We start from the raw sequence: 27911 nt of genomic DNA on the forward strand, positions 1-27911 counted from the left end.
CGAGAATTTCAAGCTCAAATGTTGTTGCTTTTTTTTTTCAAGTATTACTTGAATACGACTAATGATGATTGGCTTTAAAATATCCTTAACTTGTCAACTGCATGTGCAAACATGTCCAAAAGGCGTATCTGTTGCATATCTTTGAAAAACGAGTTTAAGGGTTGGGAGTCCGCAACACGTTTTAAAAACAAACAGAGACTCACATTTTAGGGAACATTGTCTTCAAGATGTGTCGGCTGGTCACGTCTCCGTTATATGTATGTAACGTTTCCGAGATCTAAATAAGACATTCTTGAAATGAAATACAGTTTTAGGAACATTGACATCTTTAACATAAGTTAATTGGACACCTCCTGTCATTTGACGTGACGTATGATATTCACTTTTATACGCCATAAAATACATGCATATTAGGTCTTGGAAAAAGATGTGCATTTTAGGTCTTGGAAAAAGGTGTTCCGGGTATTATATTACTTTTCAATACTTTCTGAACAAAAAAAACAACCATTTTTTTTTAAATATATCATGTAAGTAGTAAATGCAACGTCTTCAACACGTTTTGATAGTTTACAGTAGTTTGCTTCAAAAGATACGAAAGGTGTATTCGTTTCAGGTTTTAGACATTTTGGAAAGTCTATGATAGTACGCAACGTGGTTTGAAAATCAAACCAAATCATGTTTGAAATCTAACACTTCTGGAATGACAGTAACATCTCCAGACACATCTCCATATTAATCATAATTATTAAGGTAGGTATAATACATGTACTTACTTGAATACGTCATCAACATATATGCTGGTATTAGAATAAGACGTTGAAGTTTCATTTAAGTCAACAACAATATAAAGGAAGATGATTTTGCAGTTTATGATACCGTTAGACCTGCTAAAGAAGTGTGTTGAAAATATCTAGAATTTGTATTATAAAATCATCAAGAACAAAAACTATCTCCTAAGAAATATATATTTTATAGCATGTTTCCCGGTTATATTCCAATCTTAACAAGGAAATTTGACAATACTGAAATAAAAATCACCTCTCTTATCAGATATTATTTTTATTACAAGATTTATTTTAACCTTGTATTTCAAAATTACACTTGAAAAGAGCAAGTTATTGTTCTTGATTCTTTCAAAATGAATAAATACTGAATGTATAAGAAATAAATAAAAGATGGAAGAATGGAGGTCCATTTGAAATGCTTGACACTTATTGTAAAGGTAAATAAAGGACAGTTGGTATATGTAGTCCAAAAAGTGAGAAGTTAGAATTTCTAAACATTCTTAAACGGCTCATAGCAAATAATAATTATGAAATATTAATAACCGGAAAAGACTAAAGTACTATTCTTGATAAAAATATGGATAATAAAGCCTCAACTGCCAGTAGCAAGGATGGAAAATTTTACCAAACAGTAAATAAGCAATATGATTTATCAGTAACGTAAATTACATACCTACTATTTTCTGCCGATTGAACTATTCCATTTTTTGTCAAATATTTCAAGCAGAGAGAAAACTTTTATCATAAGAACAGGCATTAGGGTATATAATTTATGAGTCACTTTAGATATTGACTAGACATCTGATACGGCATTTACAGAAAACCAATTTGCAAATGCACTCTTGAATATATAAACAAAATATTTAATATATAACAAGAATCTAGTTTCATAAGAATTAAGAAGAGCAAAGATTTGCCAGAACCTAATACATATCTAACTACTCGATTATTCTTATAATCAACTTCAAAGTAAATACAAGAAATAGAAACATTATTAGTTAAGAGCCAGGTCAATATCTATTGCGACTGTCATCTCAAATTTTACATTACCTTTCTTCATTTTGCGCATACGGGATTTTGTGTGAAGTCCTGGGAATAGTCTTTGGAATATGCCCGGCGGTTCTCTTGCAACACTTTCTGGTTCATCTGAAATGAATGTTATCGGATTTAACCAAACATTTTTATTATCAAAGCATATAACACAAACCTAAAACAAAGCTATGCCACATATTACAACACTTTCTGCGGATATGATAACAAGAGGGACTCGATGGCCGTCCACTTGGTCGATCTTGAATATGCGTTGAGAGAAAATGAATCCTTGTATGTACTAATGGTGATGGAGGGACGCGTTTCCAAGTTTAGCTGATTTCAGATTTCAGAAAGACTATTTTCTTACTAGACTTTATTATAAAGATCAGGTAGATAAATTGTCCTCAATAATGTTATTATCAAAACGTTTCTTTATGATCTGAGCTAATGACCTTGTTTTTGGCCCCAAAAGATCAGCTTCAAATTTGACATCGACTTCGTTAAAAACATTCTGTATTTCAAATATATCAAACATGTGAACGATGTATTGCCACAGAAAACAAAGTCTCCTACCTGAAGAATCTTTTCTACTGTAGCATAACATAATCATATTATATCTGTCAATGAATTAACAATATTGTACCATACATACAATATGTTCAAACACAAAATTTTGATTGAAATTTGGAAATACAAATATCTGCAATATCTTGTTGATTGCTTTCAACATCTATACATTTAAAGAACTATTTACTTTCATTTTCATTTTCGATAACGTTTCATTTTAAAATTGGTGGGAAAATATGAGAAAGAAATGTAAGAAATCATTATATTAAGGGATGTAATCATGAAACAAGAGGGGTATTGACCCTTATGCCCTTACCTGTGTACAAGGCTTCAAGTGTGTTTGTATAACGTATTGGCACAAGTACAGAGTAAGGTTTCTTCTATGTTAGTCTATATTATATGCATTTCACACACCCTGTTGAACCTAGGGCAATAATTTGAACAATAACGGTAGACAGCACAACTCGCAAAACACACCAAATATCAAGGCTATATGAAGCTATTACTGATTTAGTACAGAACATGTTCAAACTTTCTTATATGTAACCCTACAGTAAGTACATGGCACACACAGGGGCGTTGTCATTTTTGACCTTGGAGTAATAACTTGGACAATTATAGTAGAGCCAAGCCCTTATATCACATGTCAAATATCAAAAGTCTAGAGAAAAAGGTTTTTCAAACGGTCTGACAGTTGTCCGTACTTTAACTAAAACATTTATATGTTCAATGAACCGGACACCTTTGAACAAATTTGAACTAGGGTTACTATACAGATCATTTGTGTAAAATTTCATCAAAACCCATTCAGTGGTTTTTGAAAATATTTTTTTAAAGAAATTGTTGAGGTTAACTTGCCACGCTCTCTGGCCATATTTTTGGCGAATCAGAAAAATAAAAACATTTGTAGAACGTTACACAAGGGCAATTTGTGCGACATTATTTTAAAATCGGGCAAACAATTTCATACAAGAACATTGTCTTAGTTTTCACTATATACATATTGGGAAAAGTGACAAAGCCTCCTGGTAGCCATCTTTTTTACGAATTCAAATAAGTTGAAAAATCCTGGTAGAGGGTCACAAAAGTACCGTTTGAGTAAAATTATTTCATAATCGGGATGTCAGCTTCATACAAGAAGATTTTTAAAGTTTCTACTATATACATATAGTGGAAAAATGATCACGCCCTCTGGCGGCCATGGTTTTTTTTTGACGAATCAAAACAAGTGGAAAATGATCGCGCCCTCTGGTGGCTATGTTTTTTGACGAATCAAAATATTTTGAATGCTCTTGGTAGAGGGTCATACAGGGACAATTTGTGTACAATCATTTTAAAATCGGCCCATCAGTTTCACGCAATAAGATTTGTTTTTAAAAAAAATCACTACATGTATATGCATATAGTGAAAAGTGATCACGCCACTGGCGTTCATGTTTTTGCATGAATCGGTGTAAATTGAAAAATCTTGGTAGACGGTGACATGAGAACTATTTGTGTAAAATTATATAAAAATCGGAAAAACGGTTTAGGAGGAGATGTCCTTTGAAGATTCTTTTAAGCTCTTGCGGTCCCTATGTACAACCAAGTGAAACCGTTTGAACAACTTTGGTAGATGACCACCCAAGGAACACCCAGGCCAAGTTTTCAGATCACCTGTGAGTTATTGTGATCGCTCGATGTCCGGCGTCTGTCTGTCGTCTGCCGTCTGTCAAATTTTAGCTTGTGTATGCGACAGAGGCTGTATTTTTCAACTGATCTTCATGTCAGAATGATAACCTTGATGAAATCTAGGCCAAGCTCAAAATTGGGTCATCTGGTGTCAAAAACTAGGTCACTAGGTCAAATTAAAGAAAACCCTTGTGTATGCGATAGAGGCTGTATTTTCAATCAATCTTCATAGATTTTAATCATAATGATTATCTTGATGAAATCTAGGCCAAGTTTAACAAGAGGACCATGATGGTCCTGAATCGCTCACCTGTCCCCACATGACCCAGTTTTGAACTGAGTATGATGTCGTTTATTATCATTTGACAAATATGGCCTCTGAAAGGTCACAAGGTTTTTCTATTATTTGACCTAATGACCCAGTTTCGAACTTGACCTAGATATTATCAAGGTGAACATTCTCACCAATTTTCATGTACATCACATGAAAAGTATGGCCTCTAGAGGGGTCACAAAGTTTTTCTATTATTTGACCTCATGACCTAGTTTTTGACCGCACCTGGCCCAGTTTCGAACTTGACCTAGATATCATCAAGTTGAACATTCTCACCAATTTTCACGAAGATCTCCTGAACAGTATGGCCTCTAGAGGGGTTCTAAGGTTTTCTAAATTTAGACCTACTGACCTAGTTTTGGATCGCACGTGACCCACTTTCAAACTTGACCTAGATATAATCAAGGTCAGAATGACCAACTTTCATGAATATCCATTGAAAAATATGGCCTCTAGAGAGGTCACAAGGTTTTTCTATCTTTAGACCAACTGACCTAGTTTTTGACCGCACATGATCCACTTTCAAGCCTGGCCTAGATATAATCAAGATAAACATTCTGACCAATTTTCATGAAGATCCATTGAAAAATATGGCCGCTATGGAGGTCACAAGGATTTTCTATTTTTAGACCTACTAACCTAGTTTTGAATCGCACGTGACCCGGTTTCGAACCTGACCTAGATATCATTAAGATGAATATTCTGACTAATTTGTATGAAGATCCCATGAAAAATATGGCCTCTAGGGAGGTCACAGGGTTTTTCTATTTTTAAACCTAATGACCTAGTTTTTGTTCCCATGTAACCCAGCTTCGAACTTGACCTAGATATCATCAAGATAAACATTTTGACCAATTTTATGAAGATCCATTGAAAAATATGGCCTCTAGAGAGGTCACAAAGTTTTTCTATTTTTAGACCTAATGACCTAGTTTTTGATTGCATGTGACCCAGTTTTAAACTTTACCAAGATATCATTAAGGTGAACATTTTCCTTAATTTTCATGAAGATCCATTGAAAAATATGGCCTCTAGGGAGGTCACAAGGATTTTCTATTTTTAGACCTACTGACCTAGTTTTGGACCGCACATGATCCAGTTTCAAACTTAATTTAGAGGTCATCAAGATAAACATTCTGACTAATTTTCATGAAGATCTGTTGAAAAATATGGCCTCTAGGGAGGTCACAAGGTTTTTCTATTTTTAGATCTACTGACCTAGTTTTAGATCGGACTTGACCCAGTTTCAAATTTTTCCTAGATATCATCAAGATGAACATTCTGACCAGCTTTCATAAAGATCCCATGAAAAATGTGACCTCTAAAGTGGTCACAAGCAAAAGTTTACGGACGGACGGACGCACGCACGCATGCACGGACGACGGACGCCACGCGATCACAAAAGCTCACCTTGTCACTTTGTGACAGGTGAGCTAAAAATGGGTCATCTGAGGTCAAAAACTCGGCCACCAGGTCAAATCAAAGAAAAACATTGTGTATGCGATAGAAGCTGTATTTTAACTGATCTTCATGAATTTTGGTCAGAATAATAACTTTGATTAAATCTAGTCCAAGTTTGAAAATGGGTTATCTGGAGTATAAAACTAGGTCACTAGGACAAATAAAAAAACCTTGTGTATGTGATAGAAGCTGTACTTTTTAATTGATCTTCATGAAATTTGGTCGAAATGATTGCCTTGATAAAATTTAAGCCAAGTTCGAAAATGGGTTACCTGGGGTCAAAAACTAGGTCATTAGGTCAAATCAAAGAAAATCATTTTGTATGCGATAGAGGCTGTATTTTTCAATTAGTTTTCATGAAATTTTGTTAGAATAATAACCGTGATGACATCTAAGTTGAGTTTGAATATGGGTTTGAATATGGGTCATCTGCGGTCAAAAACTAGGTCACTAGGTCAAATCAAAGAAAAACCTTGTGTATGCGATAGAAGCTGTATTTTTCAATTGATCTTCACGAAATTTGGTTGGAATAATTGTCATGATAAAATCCAGGCCAAGTTCGAATATGGGTTATCTGAAGTTAAAAACTAGGTCACTAGGTTAAATCAAAGAAAAAAACTTGTGTAAGCAATAGAGACTTTATTTTTCAATTGATCTTCACACAGTTATCATGTTATGTCAAAATGATTGCCATGATGAAATCTAGGAAGAGTTTGAATATGGGTCTTCTGCGGTCAAAAACTAGTTCACTAGGTCAAATCAAAGAAAAAAACTTGTGTATTCGAAAAAAGCTGTATTCTTAAATTGGTCTTCATGAAGTTTTGTCAGATTGATTGCCTTGATAAAATATAGGTCAAGTTTGAAAATGGGTTGTCTGGACTCAAAAAGTAGGGTATCTGGAGTATAAAACTAGGTCACTAGGTCAAATAAAAAAACCTTGTGTATGAGATAGAGGCTGAATTTTTCAATTGATCTTCGTGAAATTTAGTCAGAATGATTGCCTTGATAAAATCTAAGTCAAGTTTGAATATGGGTCATTTAGGGTCAAAAACTAGGTCACTAGGTCATTTCTAAGAAATACTATTTTAAACTCAAAAGACCACATTTTTGGTCTTAATTAAAATTGGCCAGAATATTTGTTTCCATGAAATCACTAGTTCCAACATGTTTACACTGTTATGGTGTGTTTCTCAGGTGAGTGACCTAGGGCCATCTTGGCCCTCTTGTTTCAAAATTCATTCAGTAGCTTCGGCTGTAATTTCGTTTAAAAACAATCGTTAACGACGGATGGACGCACACACGGACGACGGACACAGCGTGATCACAACAGCCAAGGTGAACTTAAAAAAAAACCTACAATTATTTTTTGCGAATTGGGTCCATATGACACATGAGCTTGAAATATTTAACAGACTGGACAGGAAGATATCAATGTTGACTATGACCTTGAAATGTGACCTCAACCTTTGAGGTAGTGGCCAGAATATGGCACATGACGCCTTAACTCATTTTGGGGAATATCTGTTTCAAATAATATAAAAATGCCTTTATAAATGGCAGAGTTATGAACCAGAAAGTGAAAAAAAACTTATTGACCTTTGACTCCTGACTGTGACATTGGACTTTAGGTGGGGATTAAGGACTCAATATGGGAAACGTTTGTGCCAAGTAATATCAAAATCCCTTGGCGGATGACAGAGTTACGGACCTTACCGGGAAAAAAGTCCTTTTCAACCTTTGACCTGCAAAAGTGACCTTTACCTTTGACCTAGAGGTCATGATTTTGCACATAAAATGTCTTATTATGTGGTACATTTGTGCCAGGTAATATTATATCCCTTAAAGGACTGTTGCGTTACGGACCGGACAGGAAGAAAAGCCCTGTTTGCCTTTGACCTCCAAGAGTGACCTTGGCCTTTGAGCTATTGGATCGTGTTTTGCGCATAATAACTGTTCTTATCCAGGAAAGTCTTTGAACCAACTAATACTAATATTAAAATTCCTCTATAAATGACAATATTATGGACAGAACAGACAAGAAAACCTGTTTACCTATTATCTCCAAGTAAGACCTTCACAGTTCAGCTTTATTTGTGGGTGTTACGTATGACACGTCATCTGATTATGAGAAACGTTTATACCAAACAATAGTGTGATCCCGTGTTGGATGATAAAGTTCTGGGCCGAACATAAATCAGACCAAGTGTTACTTTTACCTTTGACCTAAGTGTCTGAAAGGAGTGCATGACTCATTGTATTATTATGGGGTACATTTGCGCAAAGTTATATAAAATCTTTTTATAAACTGCTGAGTTACAGGCCGGACAGCAAAAAGCCCAGTTGACATTCGACCTCCAAGTGTGCCCTTAACCTTTGAGCTAAGTTTCAAACGAAACAGATTTTATCAAGGTAAAACATTATAACCAGGTTCCATACAGATCACGTGAATTGGCCTCTAGAGTGATAAAATGGTATTTATACGACTTCATCTGGTGATGTAGTTTATGAAACCGGATGACTCCCTTTTGAAAAAGGCCTATATAACGCTTGGTAAAAAACTTCCGAGCCAGTGCGTATCGCGATAAAGGAACGTCAGCAAAGGTGAGTGTCATCTTTTTTTTATTTTTACAAGCACTGTATCAAATATCAAAAATCCGAATATGGTAGGTGATGTAGATTTGACTTTACAGGGAACTTAAGATTGATTTGTAGTTGTGGTGGTTTTTACCAGTATGCTGAGTTCGTGGTGAACTGGGCCGTTTCGTCATGAAAGCACTTTCAATTTCACATTTTTGCATTTTAACTGATATTAAGAAGCAAACCGAGTAGGTGTGAAATAGCTGTAAGGTATACACTATATCTGGAAATAAAATCTGTACCGAAAATGGTTTAGAAATAGAGACAGGCTCTGTCATGAAGGCGATAGTCATGTCGCCAGGGAGGTGGCTTTATTTTCATAAGAGAGGTCTGTGTTTAAAAATTTAATGCCCTATTGAAAAGTTTACAATATTACTGAGACTTGTAAATATTTCAAATACAGCCATGCTGACCATGTACCATATGTTTGTTTAGGTGTTGTTAATGATTTAGTTTATGCTTAGTTTATACTAATTTGTTTTAGCTCGATTGTGATGAAAGCTTCAAGCTTATTGAAAACCACACTCGAGCCCGCTTCCTGGAAAAACCAGTACTGGTGTCATATGAGAAGTCATGGTCGTGACCCCAGTGGGTCTCGAACCCACAACCTCTGGATTGAGCTGCCGACACCTTATCCACTAGACCACCGCTCCGCTCTTGTTAATGATTTGACTCAGGAAACTGATTTTGAAACGTTTTGAAACTAACTGATTTTATGAACATTTTAAAATTTAAACTAAACTCATTTAAACTGATGACCAATAACTTAAAAATGTTATTTTATATTTCGTTTGTTTGGATGCCTGTTATAAATAAACTGCAATAAAGGAAAAACAAAACATCATCAATACCTATGAAGCAGTAGTTCGTTCGTGCTACAGGTCGCCGTATATCATAAATATTTTAACTTGTCCTATCAATAAGAGTCAAACAATTTTCATTTAATGTTTTCCTTTGTTATTTGTCATCTGTTTTTATTTTTCAACTGATAATTTCAGCACTCTTATAAATCTAAGACAGAAATATAGGTTTACCATAAAAGTACTGAAGTTATGCATTGATTTAACTTTACAAGGAACTTGGGGTTCGCTAACCTATTCTTGATTTGTGGTTGTTTCCGTGGCTGATTCCGTAGTAACCTGGGCTGCTTCGCCATGAAAGCACTTTTATTGTCACATGTTTGCATGTTAACTGATATTAAGAAGCAAACCGAGCAGGTGTGAAATAGCTGTAAGGTATACACTATATCTGGAAATAAAATCTGTACCGAAAATGGTTTAGGAGTAGAGACAGGCTCTGTCATGAAAGGGGATAGTCATGTCGCCAGGGAGGTGGCTTTACTTTCATAAGAGAGCTCTGTGTCTATAATTTTAATGTCCTATTGAAAAGTTTACAATAATACACACACGTGTAAATATTTCAAATACAACCATGCTCACCATGTTCCATATGTTTGTTTAGGTGTTGTTAATGATTTGACTCAGAAAACTGGTTTTGAAACGTCTTGAAACTAACACTAACTGATTTTATGAACATTTTGAAATTTATATAACTAAACTTATTTATATGGATAACCAGTAAATGTAACTTAGGAATGTTATTTGATATTTCGTTTGTTTTAAATTTCTGTTTTAAATAAACTGCAATAAAAGACAAACTAAAAGTCCTAATACCTATGAAGCTGTAGTGCGTTCGTGCTCATATCATATATATGACATTATTTCTGACCTTTTACCGCTTTGTTAGAATTGTTTTTAACTGTTTTTGTATTTGATTTAACTCGTCCTATCAATACTAGTCGAACAATTTTCATTTGATGTTTTCTTTTGATGTTTCTTTTTAATATTTTTTTTTTCAACCGGCAATTTCGGCATTCTTATAAATCTAAGACTGAAATATAGGTTTGCCACAAAAGTACTGAAGTTAAACATTGTACAAAATACCATAGATTTTCAAAATGCTACCACAGACATATGTAAAAATCTGACAGAATGATTTATAACCTAGCACTCATCCAAATCTTCTGACAATTTACATTGATATGTTGAATCTGTTTGACAACTACAGCAGTAAATAGACTTGTATTTTCGACAATGTGATATAAAACATATTCAAACATTACGTCAGATTGATTATGTCCTTGGTTGCCATGACAACATAGAAGAAATGTGTGAATTTACTCGGTCAGTTATTGCCATACCTATTTACAGTACCAACTATTTGATCTATTACGTCATGTTTGTTTTACTGTCAGAATAATTTGCATTTCTGATATATTGCTAACGTAACAAGTAAGCACAGACAGTGCTTGACTTCAGTTTTCATTCTATCATTGATGAAAAGACGTTGAAGAAACTTTGGACTGATGCTTCAGAGCGAAACTAAAAACGAAAATAGGTTTCAAGCTTCAGTATGAAGTGAAGAAACACCTAATATATAGAACCTTCAAGGAGAAGACAGGTAGAGTAAGTAAACAGATTTTAGACCCAACACAGTTCAGGAGAAGTGTTTTGGCGCTAGCTCATAAGTCATAAGTTGGGCGTCACTTATCAGATAAAGAGACAGTTGATGAAATACGAACAAGTTTTCACTGGCCTGGTATATCAAATGAAGTGACAAAGTTTTGCCGGTCATGTGATGTATGTCAGAAAGTTAGTACTGACTTGTCACCAAAAAGCAAAAACGAGATGGTTCATAAGAATATAGACATCCAGATAGAACTGAAGAAAACTGGAGACAATTTGACGTCAGACCAGAGTCACACTATTGTTATGATAGAGAATGGAACCAAAACAATGAGAAGTCATCTATCAGGTTCATGAAAAGAGGACCATGTCGTCGTGTCAAAAAAGGTTATGAATAGAGGTATTAAAAGACAAGATTATTGAGTCATATAACTGGTATCCTGACATAGGGTTTTAATTTCTTTAACTCTATAGATTTAGATTTTTAAATTGCAGATGAATCTTATTAGTCCAAGGCTGAAATATCAATAAAGATACAATTTAAGCATGTCAAAACCTTACCTAACAATTACCTTTAATGAAACAAAAACAAAATAGTTGCAGAAGAAAACCTGACTTTCTACTCTCAAAGGTTGGTGAAAAAAAGCCAATATTCAAATAAAACTGGAACTAACTCTATTGTTAAACTGTCCATTGTGTCACCTGGTTTAATTTTCATTTAGATATTCACCTGTGATTTGACCTTATCAACAAGACTATATTTGCTGTTTATCGTTATGTTTAAACTTTTTAACCGTGTTTAGTTCAGTTTCAAACTTGAGATATCACTAAATGTTGCCAAACACAGCTTGGCAACGAAAGGAATACATATTTGGTATAGTTACCCGTCCCCTATCCCCCAAAAGTATTTCCAACCTTCACAAGACAAATAAAGCTGAGGAAATAGTGTCCGCCACAAACAGGTTGACATGTTTAATTTGACCGCCACCTGTCTTCATTCAATTATTTATATGACGCGTACAAACTCACCTCTTTGACATCATAGTTATATGTACAAAGTTTCAGTAAGTGAAAGAAACACTTTATGCGGTTGAGATTGGAGAGAAGAAGTAAGAATATGGAAAACACGATATTAATAAAAATAAATACGTCAATTATTTTTTTGTTTTTTTTATGGTGACCATATGTATGGAGTTTCATTTTATCTAGATATCACCTATGTATATGTAGTGTTCGACGCCAACTTGAGATAGGATAGGTGCATACGTGTCTACCATTTACTCTTCCTGGTGATAAGGTCTTTCTTTGGTCACCTCAGGAACTGTTAAATAAGTTACCGCACAATCTTGAAAGGGAATAAGAACATAAGATCTCTCAGTCTGTTTCCATAAACATGCACAACTACACTTCAGACTAATCATGTGTATGAAGTTTCATAGGAATCCCTTTTAAAATGAATAAAACTTGAGGCGAATGGGGCTGTTTGCCAAACCTTTTTGATTCTAGAAAAAGGTGACATACCGCTTGATGATGTAAAATTATGGGCTCTGAAGTAGTATGTTCCACATAGAAGGGAAAAGGAAACAAGAGGACCATGATGGTCCTGAATCGCTCACCTGTCCCAACATGACCCAGTTTTGAACTGAGTATGACGTCGTTTTTTTTCTATTATTTGACATAGTGACCTAGTTTTGAGCTCATGTGACCCAGGTTTGAATCTGACCTAGATATCATCAAGATGAACATTCAGACCAACTTTCATACAGATCCCATGAAAAATATGGCCTCTAGAGAGGTCACAACGTTTTTTTCATTATTTGACCTGCTGACCTAGTTATTGATGACATTTGACCCAGTTTCAAACCTGACCTAGATATCATCAAGGTGAACATTCTGACCAATTTCCATGAAGATCCATTCAAAAGTATGGCCTCTAGAGAGGTCACAAGGTTTTTCTATTTTTAGACCTAATGACCTAGTTTTTGACCGCAGCTGACCCAGTTTCGAAACTGACCTAGATATCATCAAGATGAACATTCAGACCAACTTTCATGCAGATCCCATAAAAAATATGGCCTCTAGAGAGGTCACAAGGTTTTTCTATTATTTGACCTACTGACCTAGTTTTTGAAGGCACGTAACCCAGTTTCGAACTTGACCTAGATATCATCAAGGTAAACATTCTGACCAATTTTCATGAAGATCTTGTGAAAAATATGGCTTCTAGAGAGGTCACAAGGCTTTTCTATTTTTAGACCTACTGACCTAGTTTTTAATCACAGTTGACCCAGTTTCGAACTTGGCCTAGATATCATCAAGATGAACATTCAGACCAACCTTCATACAGATCCCATGAAAAATATGGCCTCTAAAGAGGTCACAAGGTTTTTTAATTATTTGACCTACTGACCTAGTTATTGATGGCACGTAAACCAGTTTCGAACTTGACCTAGATATCATCAAGGTGAACATTCTGACCAATTTTCATGAAGATCCATTCAAAAGTATGACCTCTAGAGAGGTCACAAGGTTTTTCTATTTTTAGACCTAATGACCTAGTTTTTGACCGCAGCTGACCCAGTTTCGAACTTGATCTAGATATCATCAAGATGAACATTCAGACCAACATTCATACAGATCCCATGAAAAATATGGCCTCTAGAGAGGTCACAAGGTTTTTCTATTATTTGACCTACTGACCTAGTTTTTGAAGGCATGTGACCCAGTTTCGAACTTGATCTAGATATCATCAAGATGAACATTCTGACTAATTTTCATGAAAATCTTATGAAAAATACGGCCTCTAGAGAGGTCACAATGTTTTTCTATTATTTGACCTAATGACCTAGTTTTTGAAGGCATGTGACCCAGTTTCGAACTTAACCTAGATATCATCAAGTTGAACATTCTGACTAATTTTCATGAAGATCTTGTGAAAAATATGGCCTCTAGAGAGGTCACAAGGTTTTTCTATTTTTAGACCTACTGACCTAGTTTTTGACCGCACGTGACCCAGTTTCGAACTTGACCTAGATATCATCAAGATGAACATTCTGACTAACTTTCATAAAGATCCCATGAAAAATGTGACCTCTAGAGAGGTCACAAGCAAAAGTTTACGCACGGACGCACGGACGGACGCACGGACGACGGACGACGGACATTGCGCGATCACAAAAGCTCACACTGTCACTTTGTGACATGTGAGCTAAAAATGGTGTTCTGTTGTGATCATACTAATGAGGTTGCAACAGAAGAAATAATGTATGGGAGGGGATGCGAACTAATGGTAATATATTTTACTTAGAAATCTACACATTTCGTCAAAAGATGTTTTATAATGCATGTTGCTGCGATTCTATAAAAGGAGAGCGTAACTCAAAATATAGTTTTCGGCACTAGTTTGAAATAGGTAACATCACTTACAGAACTTCTTCCAGCCAGCCGAATGGCTTTCACACATTATTTAATTTTTATATCTAACACAGGATTTTAAACAAAAAGGGCAATTAATATTAATTCAACGGCCTTAACCGCTCTGCCTCTGAAGAATGATAGAGCAAAGAATTCAATATTAACAATCAAAGTTTTTTCCAAATACGTAGCCAATAAGAGCTATTTTTTATATGGAATGCTTAACTTATATCACCTAACTCGTTAAACTTTAAAATTGTAAAAGATCTTTAATTTTAAGGTCGATGCGACAGCACATTGTAAGCAGACATTTCCACAAAGTCTTCTTGTATCATCGGACTTATTATCATCATCTTCATCATCATCATCATCATCAACATCATCATCATTATTATCATTATTATTATTTTTATTATTATTATAATGTCAGATTTATATAGTGCCCTTTTCATGATAAATACTTTCGAAGGCGCTTTATATATAGAGCAAAGTTATTCACAGCCAATCACTCTTAAATATGAGATTTGTATGATTGTTTGCTTCAAAACGGGGAGTGATAACTACTAAATGCTTGAGATGAGTTTTTGTACAATTACGAAAACGTCATATCAATGATTTAAGAGTACATTAAAAAACGACGAAGCAGAAGGTAAATTATTCACCTGTTTTCTTTCGCATTTTCAATTCCTCATCAATCTTTTTATGTGCAGCTGCAATATCTTCCTTAACTTCTTCAAAATTTCCTTTTACTTCTTCAACATGTTCTTTAACATTTTCTTTGACTTCTTCAACATTTTCCCTAACTTCTTCAACGTCTCCCTCAACTTCTATAACATTTCTTTTAACACCTTCAACATGTCCTTTAACTTCGTCAACATGTCCCTTAACTTCGTCAACACTTCCCTTTACTTCTTCAACACTTCCCTTTACTTCTTCAACATTTCCCTTTACTTCTTCAACACTTCCCTTTACTTCTTCAACATTTCCCTTAACTTCTTCAACATTTCCCTTTACTTCTTCAACATGTCCCTTAACTTCTTCAACATTTCTCTTTACTTCTTCAACATTTCCCTTTACTTCTTCAACATGTCCCTTAACTTCTTCAACATTTCTCTTTACTTCGTCAACATTTGCCTTTACTTCTTCAACATTTCCTTTTACTTCTTCAACATTTCCCTTTACTTCTTCAACTTTCCCCTTAACGCCATCAACATTCCCCTTGACGACTTTAACCTTTCCCTTAACATATTCAAACTCTTTCTTCACAATCTGCAGTTCCAACTCTAAGTTTTTCTCCATTTGCTGCAACTTCTCTATTTCTTCTTTTATTTTTTCCTCTGCCTCTGGATCAAGAGGGCTGTTTTTATACTCATCAAGCTCTTGTTGAAGATTGGGCATTGGATTTGAAACAGAGGTATTAAGTCTGAGAAGAACCTGCGGGATGAAACAAATACATGCTTTAGTATTAAAAAATTGCATGTATATAATTTATGTGCCTGGTTAATTGCACTTGTTTATGCCTAGATACTGGTAACAAGTAATCATAAGGACCAGACTGAGTCAATGAGTGTTCTTTTAGGGACAGGATAAGATCAAATGTCAAATGAGTTTTTTTTAACAAAGTTAAAAAAAAACAAGGAAGAATACCCAACAGGTAAAGCCACGTTCAAAACACGCAGCCTCCCCAAAGACACACACAACAACCCTCGCACACAACATAAAAAATGAAACACAAAAGGACAAAACAAACAAATACAGGAACACAGTGGAGCACCGCCTTGGAACGGTCAGTGGCAAAACCACCACTGGGGAGTTTAAACTGGTTTATGGTGTACCTAACCTCACTCTTACCCCCACCATGTTCCAAAGTCACAAGACAGTGTAAATAAAAGTAATCCCCGCCAGGTGAAACCTAACATACGTAAATGCAACAGAAGGTATGTTATGTAAAACACAAAGATGCCTTGTAAATATAATATAAAAATGCAACCCTTAAGAACCTAAAACGTATGTACTCAATGCCTTTGCAGAAGACAGAGCAACAAGGAAAACACCCTTAACGGCCGACGAAACAGGCCAGAAGACGGAAATCAAAATAGCTCAGTCCTGATGGGATTTAAGAACTACTAATCATAGAGTCCTCCACCTGATCCGTCAGACACAATCAAAATGGAAAGCGTAGCGTCCAACTGTAAAAGGGTTGAACACCAAACATGCAGTGTGTCTCAAAACAGTTGGGTCATAACCTCTTTTCATATAACGTTTAATTACTTTACTAAATACCAATAGAAAATTGCCATGACCCAAAATCTTACGAAGTTTGTAAACCACATCCCCATAAAAAGCGGGTTTTGATATACCTTCCCACAGAAGTGATTTTAAATTGCTATTGTATTTTAAAACCAAATCTGAATTACGATAGTAAAATTTAGAAAAGTATTTACGTAATTTATAATAACTCTAGCCCTGCTGAAGAAGCTTATTTGTAATAAATAGTAAACCACTTTATACTCCATGTAGTTCTATTTATAGTCTTGAATTGATTTCAACATTATATCTTGATCCCTTAAAGATTAAAATTAATATATAATGTTAAAACAAAGGATTTTTACTCCACATTGACCTATTTATTATAGTCGAACTATGTACTTTCAAACAGTGACCTCTGATAGCATGGTTTGTTACCTCACTCCTGACAACAAAGCTTAACACTATGTCAAATCTAGAAATGCTATGTTGAACCTAGGAGACATATTGAGGTCAGAGGTCAAGTTCCATTTTAGTAGATTTTACTTCCCAGACGAACTTCTTTCAGTACTAATAAATGCAAATATAACATTTATTATTGAGATGATAATAGAATAACAGTAATTGCATTTCAGGCAAAACTAATATTTGTTTTTAATCTTTGACAAGCCTATGTTTCATTTATATAGCATATGTTTCTAAAGTGAAAGAAGATGTTTTACAAAAACTCTCTGTCTTAACTGGTGCCATGTATACATTCATGCAATGATTCTAAAGATCTCAAGAAAAATAATTCATTGTTGTAGAAACTATGTCACACATGTAAACTTAAAAGAAATATAAACTTTTTTTTCTATTTAATCTTTGTAAGTAACGTTACATATAGGGCCTTTTGTTGTATTTTATTTGTTTTGCGTTGGTCAGATTCAGATCTATCATTTCACTGTTTTCATATTTTGTTTGACTCCTTTTGCTACAATTATGGTAGTTACAATCACGAGTTCTTTTTTATCAATTCTAAATATAAGTCCGTCATATTTGTGTATCTATATAGGAAAGGAGTATTGATTCTTAAAGCACTATTATTGCAGCTACTGATCCAGTATTCATAATATTTCTTAAAGACCATCTCATACTCGCAATTTAAGTTTCACCTCATAATATTTTCGGCGTTTATTCATGTATTTTTCCTTTTCCAAACGCCAGTAACATCGTACAAATTTGTATTGGAATTATATTTCAATTGGATTTAAAGTCACACCGACACACATGATGCTGCTTTAAGGTAGTTCTGCACGTTTGGATCGAAGTTTTTTCTACAATGTAGAATTTGATTAAACTCTGATTTTTCAAAACTTTAGAATATACCTAGAAAATTCAGCAAATAAAAAAGATAAGGTCCTCACGAAATTTTTCATAATGGAAGTCTATGGGAAAATCATAACTTTCATAACATTTTCGCGAATAGAAATTTGTCTACAATGTAGAATTCAATGAAACTTCCCACAGTTGTAAATAAGCGTATTGCCTGTAATGTGGTGAATAAAATGTATAGGTCCGTATGCTTAATTTTGAGATATTTGACCATGATTAAAGTGAACCGCACGCTAATTTTAAGACATTATCTTGAATTTTTAACGAGTCAGGTGTTTTAATATCATGTTTTAACTTTAGAAAGACAGTAACAGTGTCATTGTAATAAATTTACTCATAGGTTGCTATTAATTCATAAAATGATTTTCATTTCCGTACGCCGAATCCAGGCTTTATTTCGCGTTTTCCGGATAAATGACATTACACCATCACGTCCGGTTTATCAAACGTGCAGAACTACCTTAATTTGATAATATATAGTTTTATTTTCTATCACACATGTAGCCGTATAGACCCAAAACAACAAAAGGTTGATTGCCAATGGATAAATACCATTTTATTTGAGCTTAATGTTTCTAATATAGTCTTCTATATGACGATTCTATATTATGATTTCATAATATAGTCTTCTTTGATCTGATTTATTAGTATTATTATTTGTAAACGGGAAACACTGAATATTGTACAAATAAAATTAAACGTACTGGGAAACATATTTCAGTTTTGAAATAGAAACAATATAGTTCTTTGAGAAATCAAGCCTTACATATGAAAATAATAAAATATGGTATATCAACTGCTCCAAACTTCTATTTTCTAGATAAAAAAAGATTTTGTCATAATTGCTTTCCCAGCTACAGACCATTCTTATGTCTAACTAGTTAAAAACCGATCCTTTTTTAACCTATCTGCATAATTATGAAGTAACTCGTGTACTGAGCTGACCTTAACTTATTCTTCAAATCTCAATTACATTTTGTACCTTGAGTATTTCCATTATGTCGTGTTTGTAATCTACAGTGTTTGTGTCATTGGGGAACAATTATAGTATATTCTAGATTTTAACGGGATTTTTCACTGATAAGACACCAAACCGGAGCAATCAGCAAGGCGTCTAAAATGAGACTTCGGTGATATAAGTAAAACAGTAAATTGTAAGAGAAATAGAATGATTACTGCATTCTATAAATAAACATTGTAAGTCAATTTTCTACTCAAAATTGCCATACCCATTTTCATTTAAAGGTCTCAGTAAAGCCGAATAAAAAGTATAGATACCTGTTCGATCTCATTCCACTTAACCTGAAATGTTGTCTGGTCTATTCCTGAAGTAGACGCTATATGCGCTACCTGAAAGAAACAATGATAATGTATCTTCTAAAGTTCCCATGGACCGTTTTATTTGCTAAACATTTTATCATTGGCATGTTTAGTATATGTTTTTATCATATGATATGATCAGTATAAGTATCGTCTTAGAGACAATAAAAGCATGCAAATTGTATACTTACATTTGATATTAAGCATGTTTACCTTTCAATGTTAAATTAGAAGAATAAAAATGGGAACTAATTTGCTGTAAGAACAAAGTTAATGTAGTTAGGTAAACATACCTCATTTCGTGCAATTCTTAGACGACATAAATCTGCCTCAAGGGAAGTGTCAGTTTGTTGTGGTGTTCCACTCCAGTTATATTTAGTGTTTAGCCCGAAACTTTTCAGGTTTCTCAGCAGGCATGTCGCAAGAGTTAGGTCGATGTCAGTGATAGAAGGAGGATTACCCCCTTGTGGATACAGCAAATTGTACTGTGCCTTCGTTATTGTTTTCCTGGCTCTCAGTGTGTTTACGGCGGTTTTTTCATGACTAAGAAACACATTAAACGGAACATTGTAGCTCTTCTGGTGAATTATGTTCCTTATGACTGTAGTGCATCCATCTATAATTAGAGTTTGGAGGCGAAAAAGATGAACCCGGTCTTGTGATGGCTGGGCTGTTGCCATATTTACACAGTGTTGCACTTTCCCTACTTGTTTCTTTATGGTTGTCGCTACGTGTGATCCAAAACTGTCGAAGTAAAAGACTGGTTAGACAAGTTTTAATAAGTCAAATTCGAGAACATTAACATATCGCTAAAATGGCAAGGCTTTGATGACAAAACATAAAATATAAGCTTGGGATACATGAATTTGAGATTGACACAACGGGGAAAGTTAAGATCTTAGAAACCCTTTACCTAGCATATATTAAACATTTCATTAATAACAGCTCCTTATTTCAATAATATAGTTCTTTGGAGAATCTTTTTACAGACAACATATCTTTGGAACGCCTGTCACAACTAAAATATTCAATGATCTGTCTTGAATTTGACTATTGGGAAAATATTCTTGTATTTTAACTTGTCCTTCCACCTAGTCGCTAGTGTTGATTTTTGTCGTCATGTCCATGGCATTAGAAATTATCGTGTATTCATTTATGCTATGAACAACAGTCTGAACAAACGTGGCAATTAATTCGAAATAATGGTAGAAGATCAGGGAAAATAAAAACACTTTTAAAAAGAACAGTAAACAAATGACTGCTAGTGGAGATCAATTGCCGGAACTGTCTATTTATAGTTTAAGATCTGAAATAACCATGTAGGTGTTTAGATGTCATTTTTGTTATATCTTTATTCGTAAAAAAAAAATGAAACTGGTATGACAAATATTGAAATATATATTTTCATGCTGCAAATAGCGGCCAATTTCAACTAGCTTTCATGCTGATCGTGTTTGCTATATATACAGATACGATATCTTCTTGTGTATGGTACTGTAACTAGCCCTGGTGATATTGTATTCGGTATTTGAACAATCGTTATAGAGTGTAACACAAACATCATTACAGCGAAACTATTTCTTAACCCGGTCAGGAGCTTCTATCGAGTAAACTTTAAATTTGTGAACAATGTGAACTTTCCTCGGAGAGGGTCGCATAAAGAAAAGTTCCTGAGTTGCTTCAAAATAAGCACGAACGGGTAAATAAGATAGAGTGTATAATTTTTTTTCTATTTTCAGATTTGGTGGCCATTTTTTGACGTAATACTTTTAAATTCTCTACCTGTCGAAAAGCTTTACAAATCCGCACCTATCTTGGTCTGCAAACTTTGATGGACGTCTTCCAAGTTTATTTAGATGATTCTGTTTGAGGAATTTCGGGAAAATGCTGCAGATGAAGTTTAAGTTGTTCGTAAGAAAAAGTTTGTAAAAGGTTTTCATGTTTTAGCTCTTGCGTAAAGCGGAACCTTTAAAGTCCATACGGAACACTTCGAACCAATTTTTTCCATTGAGTGATGAGATTTGAAAAGATGAATAAGGATTCTTCTCGTTTTAGCATTGATATTCCCTAAAGTAGGACCAAAAATCCCATTAAGCACCCTCTAGAAAACGTAACTCAAGAATGTTAAAGGCCAAGTTTGGTAAAGACCAATCAAGTGTTTTGACTAAACGTTTTCGTTCAATATGAGTCCCAGGCGGCCCTGAAAAGAAATCAAAAGACATCACTTTAACAAACCTTAGAGAGTGGTCTAAGCAAATATCTTACTGAAAATGTTTGGTATAGATGCAATCAGTAATTGGCACTTGTAGAGGAGAAGACGATTACGTTAAACTATTTACGAAGAATGGTGGACGATGAACGATCCACCCATTCTAAATGATCATCCATGGGCGGCGATTACCGCCAAAATTAGTAAATATAAAATCCATTCAGTGCAGTGCATTTCAACGCCGTCTAATCTAAAACTCCATCCGGTCCGATAAATTTGCATTCAACGCATTGTATTATGAAACCATTTAACACAAAACTTCATTCCATCCATCTAAACATGGAACAATGCATTGAAAAACTTGTTGCGATGTATCGTACTATGAAATCATACAACAAACATGATACCATCCAGCTCAATGTGAAGCCGTTTAATACAACATGAGTACGCGCAGTGTAAAATGAAATGATTTATTACAACTTGACGCCGTCTAATGCATATTGAAACCGCTTTGTGTAATTAAGAGCGGTGTATAATAACTTGATGCCATGCAGTCCAATATGAAGACGTTGTTGAATGTATCCGGATAGTGGTTATGTCTACTTACGCGATACAATTCAATTATCTCATTTTTATATTTATACATCATTTGTATAATATATATTGAATATTGTCTTAAGTGCCGTTTTAACAAGTACTTCTGGATGCACAAGTACTAACTTGTTCTCAGCAACTAACTATCAAGTCCTCCTACAGACACATTGTAAAACAGTCAGTGGGTTCAAATTTAAAGCCCAAGATCAATAGATCTGCACTTTCACTATTGTCTAAGCGAGTGGGCTATATTTTCTTACAATAGGCATGTGCTATTTTTTCTATAAAAAAGATAAATTCAGTTAGAGAAAATTAATGCGTGAAATTATCGTGTGAAAAGCAAGGGTTGCCTGTAACTTTAGCGGAAGTGGCTTGTTTACACTACCTATTACACTATATTATATTCAGATATGATTTTACAAGGCTTGTAAAATCATATCTGAATATAATGATACCATAATTGCTTTTCGTTGAGGACACGACCAGTTCGTTTGTACGTACCGGTAAATAAGATATACTCTGTACAAATATCAGAGTCACTGTGACTTCATTATATACGAGCACATTCAAATGCACTAATGATTCCAAAATCTGAATGTTAAACAGTCATGCTGATTTACGAGCTAGATAAACTTTATAGGACAACTTTACGTGGAGACTAATCATAATGCAATTAGTGTTTTAATTAACAATGGACGCATTTAATTAGCAACCTCAATTAAACATACAATTACTGACATAATTACTGCAGTGATAGAATTCTAAATTTAGGAACTTTCTTTTTAATTATAAGTCTAATATTCTCGGCTATTTTCATTTCTATCAATTTATCTTTTATCTGAACCAATCAGACGCGTTCGTCGAAAGGGCCGTGACTTCAGATTTTAAGTAAATTTATCTTTATTTAGAGTTTGAATCTTGTCATTTTATGACGTAAGAGCATTAGCATATTTAAATTGCGCAATTAGAAAAAAAAAACATGCCCGAGCCGGTAATCGCATTTCCTTATTCATGTACTGTGAAATCATTTAAATTCGCTAGCATGAAATTGCGCGCAAACGGCAAAAAGGCAGTTTCGTGCGGGCTTTAATTCGCGCATTTTCATTTGTTTTCCAGCATCACATTTGTCTCTATTATGTACCGCATGTCAATAAAAGTGATCTTGTGAAAAATCAATATGACAGTGCAATAATTGGTGTAAATTGACACTATGGTTTGGTGAAGTGTGAAAGAGTATGAAATAGTTTGATGTCGCTTGTCCAAACACTCTTAAGCAAACAATGGCAGGTGCGAATAATTACAAATGGACAGATCCAAAACTGTCAATCATTAACATTTACATAAAACAGACTGTCCAATCAGGACTGCCAAATGTGATTGACCTAGTTTACACAACAGACACGTGCGTTTTGTTTGTTTCATCAATGATATTACTGAAAACCTGAACTTCAACTCTATGACAGAAAAAGATTTTGAGCTTTTATCGATGTATTTGATATTATTTGCAGATGATATAGTTTTATTTACAACAGACCCAAAGAGCTTACAATCTCAAATAGACAGTTTATACCAGTATTCAGAAAAGTGGGGCCTAAAAATTAATGTTGATAAAACAAAAATATGTGTCTTTGAAAAACGTAAACAAAACAGGTCTGAAGAGTTTTTTATTAATGGTGAAAAGATTGAAATTGTAGATAATTTTACATATTTGGGTGTCAAGTTTATGTATACAGGAAATATGTCAGGTGCTGTTAAATCATTGTATGATCAAGCTTTAAGAGCTTACAACAATCTGCTGTCTTTGTTTGATAAAATAAAATTAGATGTGAAGACAAAATTATTGCTATTTGATACAATGGTTGCCCCAATTCTTCTATATGGATCAGAGTTATGGGGTATTTATAACTACAAAGATGTTGATAAACTGCACATTAGATTTTGTAAATATGTATTAGGTGTAAAACAGCAATATCCAAGCTGTGCAATTTATGGTGAATTCGGACGACTCCCACTATCAATTATTTGTAAAGAAAGATCTATAAAATTTTGGTTAAAAATTATGAAAAATTCTGATACTCCAATGTATAGGATGTATCGAGATCTTTGCAATCATGTAAATACCAATTGTTGGGCATCTAGAATTCATTCAATTATTGATCATCTTGGCTTTACAAATGTACGTCTTATTTATGATAGAAATGTAAATTACATACATATGTTTAAAAGGAGGCTTCGGGACCAATACATTCAAGAATGGAATCATGTTATTACTACTATGCCTAAATTATATCATTACTGTAAATTTAAAAAGGAGTTCGAATTTGAAGAATATCTCAACACTATTGTCAATGATAATCTGAGAAAAAGTTACACTTGTTTTAGATTAAAGGCCTAGATTCACTACTATATAAGTGTCCCCCCCCCCCAAATCCAATATACAACTACCATCTTATCTGCTGCTTATCAGTGATTATGTAATAGCAACTGATTAGAGGGCAATTAGCACAGCAGGGACCCCAACCAGACCATGAAGATGTGTGCAGTGGAGTTGAAAGAAATTAATTTTTCTCCAGTAAATGTGGAATGATAATAATAAAAATTATTATTTTGATATTATGTAGATGATAATAACTATTACTTTAATGTTATAATAATGATAATAATAATAATAGAAATAATCATAATTATTATTATTACCATTATTATTATTATTATTATTATTATATCATCATTGGTATATTATTATCAGTATTATTATTATATTACATATAGGATGATAAAAGATAAAGTAATAATATTGAAAATAATAATGATAATAAAACACAAGTATAGTGAAAACTTCCTGAGTTCTTTGTGCTGACAAACAATACTTTTCGATTTGGAAATCGATTTTCATGTATTCATGTAATCAACATTATTTGAATATAAAATTATTGTGTTCCATCTATACTCAATTTTCATTTTCAGTATGTTGCCAAAAGGGACTTTTTTCATGCTTTGCTTTGTAACTTTGAAATTCACATTCTGTTTTCAATTTAGACAAATGTTATTTAAAGTATTCTGCAAGCTTTAGAAGAGTGAAAGTCACATTTTTCAGAAATATCACAATTCTCCAGACAGAATTTGAAAAAATTAAACCTTGCATGTTTCTTTAAGTAAGTTTCTCAAAAAAACTAGCATAACTTTAAAAGTTATCAATTATTCATTAATTTAAAATAAATTACATTGTTTCCCCTTCTCACTAATAGATACACTTGTAAGGTAGACTGACTCTCCAATAAACAATGACCCTTGTTTATCGGAGCCATACTGTGATGGTCATTAGCCCCCAACTGTGCTGGTGAAGACAAAAATCCCTTGGCCCACTGCCAAAATCTAGGCCTTTAAGCTCTCACCATTTGGAAATAGAACGTGGAAGATTTAACGGAACTGATAGAGAAAATAGATTATGTAAACTATGTAACCAAAATGTTATTGAAACTGAGTACCATTTTATGTTGTGCTGTAATAGATATGAACAATTAAGAAAGAAATATTTGGGAACCATTACCTGGCCTAGTATACAGAAATTTAATAATTTAATGTCAACGAAAAGTAAAAGGAAAATACTGAATATAGCAAAATTTGTCAAAGAGTCTATGTCTTTAAGGAAAAACTACATTGAAAGTTTATTTGTTTCTTAATATTATGCACTTGTGTTATTTGTGTTGTATAATCTTGTAATTGTATTATATACTGTGTCTGTTTTATAGTCTATTGTATGACTATATTACAGTGTGTCTTTGCCATAATTTTTTATGAATGTAAATGGCCAAAGGCAATTTTATTGTCGATATGCCAATAAATTTGAAACCTTGAAACCTTTGTGATACCGCTTGTGAGCACTTTACCTTATTATGAATAGAATAACAATAGAGGGAGGAGTTATCTGTAGGTTACTAACCGAGTAGGAGGTGTTCATGAATTGAAACTACCCGCGCTCGTGCAAATTGTGACGCGCTCGAGGTGTTTCCGCACGACCGCGAGTTTTTTCAATTTACGAACACCGATCAAGGAGGCAAGTAACTGACTAACAAAATGTCATATTGAATTGTTAGTTTTTATTAATTCACCAGAGCACAAAGTACTCAAAGTGAGCAATTGTGACCGGTCATCGTCCGTCGTGCATCGTCCGTCAACATTTGCCTTGTGAACACTCTAGAAGCCACATTTGTAACCCAATCTTTATGAAACTTGATCAGAATGTTTATCTCAATGATTTCTAGGTCAGATTTGAAACTAGGTCATGTGGGGTTAAAAACTAGGTCAGTAGGCCAGATCAAAGGAAAAGCATGTGAACACTCTTGAGGCCAAATTTGCGACCCAATTTTTATGAAACTTGGTCAGAATATTTGTCTTGATACTTTCTAGGCCAAATTTGAAACTGGGTCATGTGGAATAAAAAAATAGGTCAGTAGGCCAGATCAAAGGAAAAGCTTTCGAACACTCTAGAGTCGAATGTTTTGACTCAATCTTTATGAAATTTGGTCAGAATGTTTTTCTTGATGACCTTGAGGTCAAGTTTGAATTTTGGGTCATGTAAGGTCAAAACATAGGTCAGTAGGCCAGATTAAAGGAAAAGCAAGCGATAAAATTGCCTACATTATTTCTTTGTAAGTAAGATTAGGGAAATGATCATAGGTCGCTTACCTGAAAACAGCTCGGTCAAATTAATGAATATCCTGCTTTAAATGCGATCTCTTTTGCATTGCCAAGGTATTTCTTTGACTAGGTGAAGTAGTTTTTGATCCAACACGACAATATTAGTATTTAAACGCGACTTTGCTTTCGTCAAGACAAACAGTCTGATCAAATTTCACGAAGATCCACTGAAACATTCAGCCCCTATTTCATAAACAAAATTATTTTATTTGACCAGGTGATCCATTTTGACCAGACATGACCCATATTTGAAATTAAATTTCATCAAAGGGGTCTCCGTGGCCGAGTGATTAAGGTCGCTGACTTCAAATTGCCTCTCATCGATGTGGGTTCGAGCCTCACGTGACGAAGCCATTTAGCTGGCTTACGGAAGGTCGGTGGTTCTACCCAGGTGCCCGCTCGTGATGAAATAATGCACGGAGGGGCACCTGGGGTCTTCCTCCACCACTAAAGCTGAAAAGTCGCCATATAACTTATCATGTGTCGGGAATCGACCATACCTTATCAATGTTGGAGTTAGAATTCTGTCTTATTAAGTCTGTTTACTTGAGACACACTAGGAAAAATGATACCGATTGAAATATGTGAAAAGAAAGTTACCTGAGCTATGCTTGTTTATCCAATTCATTTTGCACCAATCCCTATCTATCGTTCACACAATAATGTATTCACATATTTCAAATTACTTAAAAATTTCCCCGTGTTAACGCAGTTTATCAGAAAATATTCCACTTAAACAGCATAATTTATACCATATAAGTCAGACATTTACATTTTTTTCTTTTATTTGAAAAATGTAAAACGTAAATGTAAATTTGGTTTTGTATTATCAGAATAAGTTTAACACTGATTAAAGCGTGTGTCTACTTTACAATCAGCATTCCAAAGTACCACAAAATGCACCGAAAATGACTGAATAATTACAGTTTTTACCGCCAGTCTGATTGGAACTACACAAATAGAAATACTATACAACTTTAATTTACAGATATGTATTTCCCCACCAGTAGTTATATAAATGAAAGCTAGTTGAAATTGGCCGCTATTTGCAGCATGAAACTATATTTTTCAATATTTGTCATACAAGTTTCACTTTTGTT

The 27911-nt window shown here is 34.2% G+C and overlaps 1 protein-coding gene across 1 annotated transcript; it reads right to left on the reverse strand.

Moving 5' to 3' along the window:
- Positions 1-753: 753 nt before the first annotated feature.
- On the reverse strand, positions 754-27666 carry LOC123526877 (uncharacterized). The gene is made up of 5 exons (XM_053523340.1): positions 27412-27666; positions 19601-20051; positions 19266-19337; positions 15029-15800; positions 754-1931 (listed from the first exon to the last, which is right to left on the reverse strand). Exons 2-5 carry the CDS (start codon positions 19985-19987, stop codon positions 1780-1782), a joined length of 1383 nt encoding a protein of 460 aa, XP_053379315.1. The 5' UTR covers positions 19988-20051; positions 27412-27666; the 3' UTR covers positions 754-1779.
- Positions 27667-27911: the final 245 nt, after the last annotated feature.

Source organism: Mercenaria mercenaria, chromosome 14, assembly GCF_021730395.1.
Source record: "Mercenaria mercenaria strain notata chromosome 14, MADL_Memer_1, whole genome shotgun sequence".
NCBI lineage: Eukaryota > Metazoa > Mollusca > Bivalvia > Venerida > Veneridae > Mercenaria > Mercenaria mercenaria.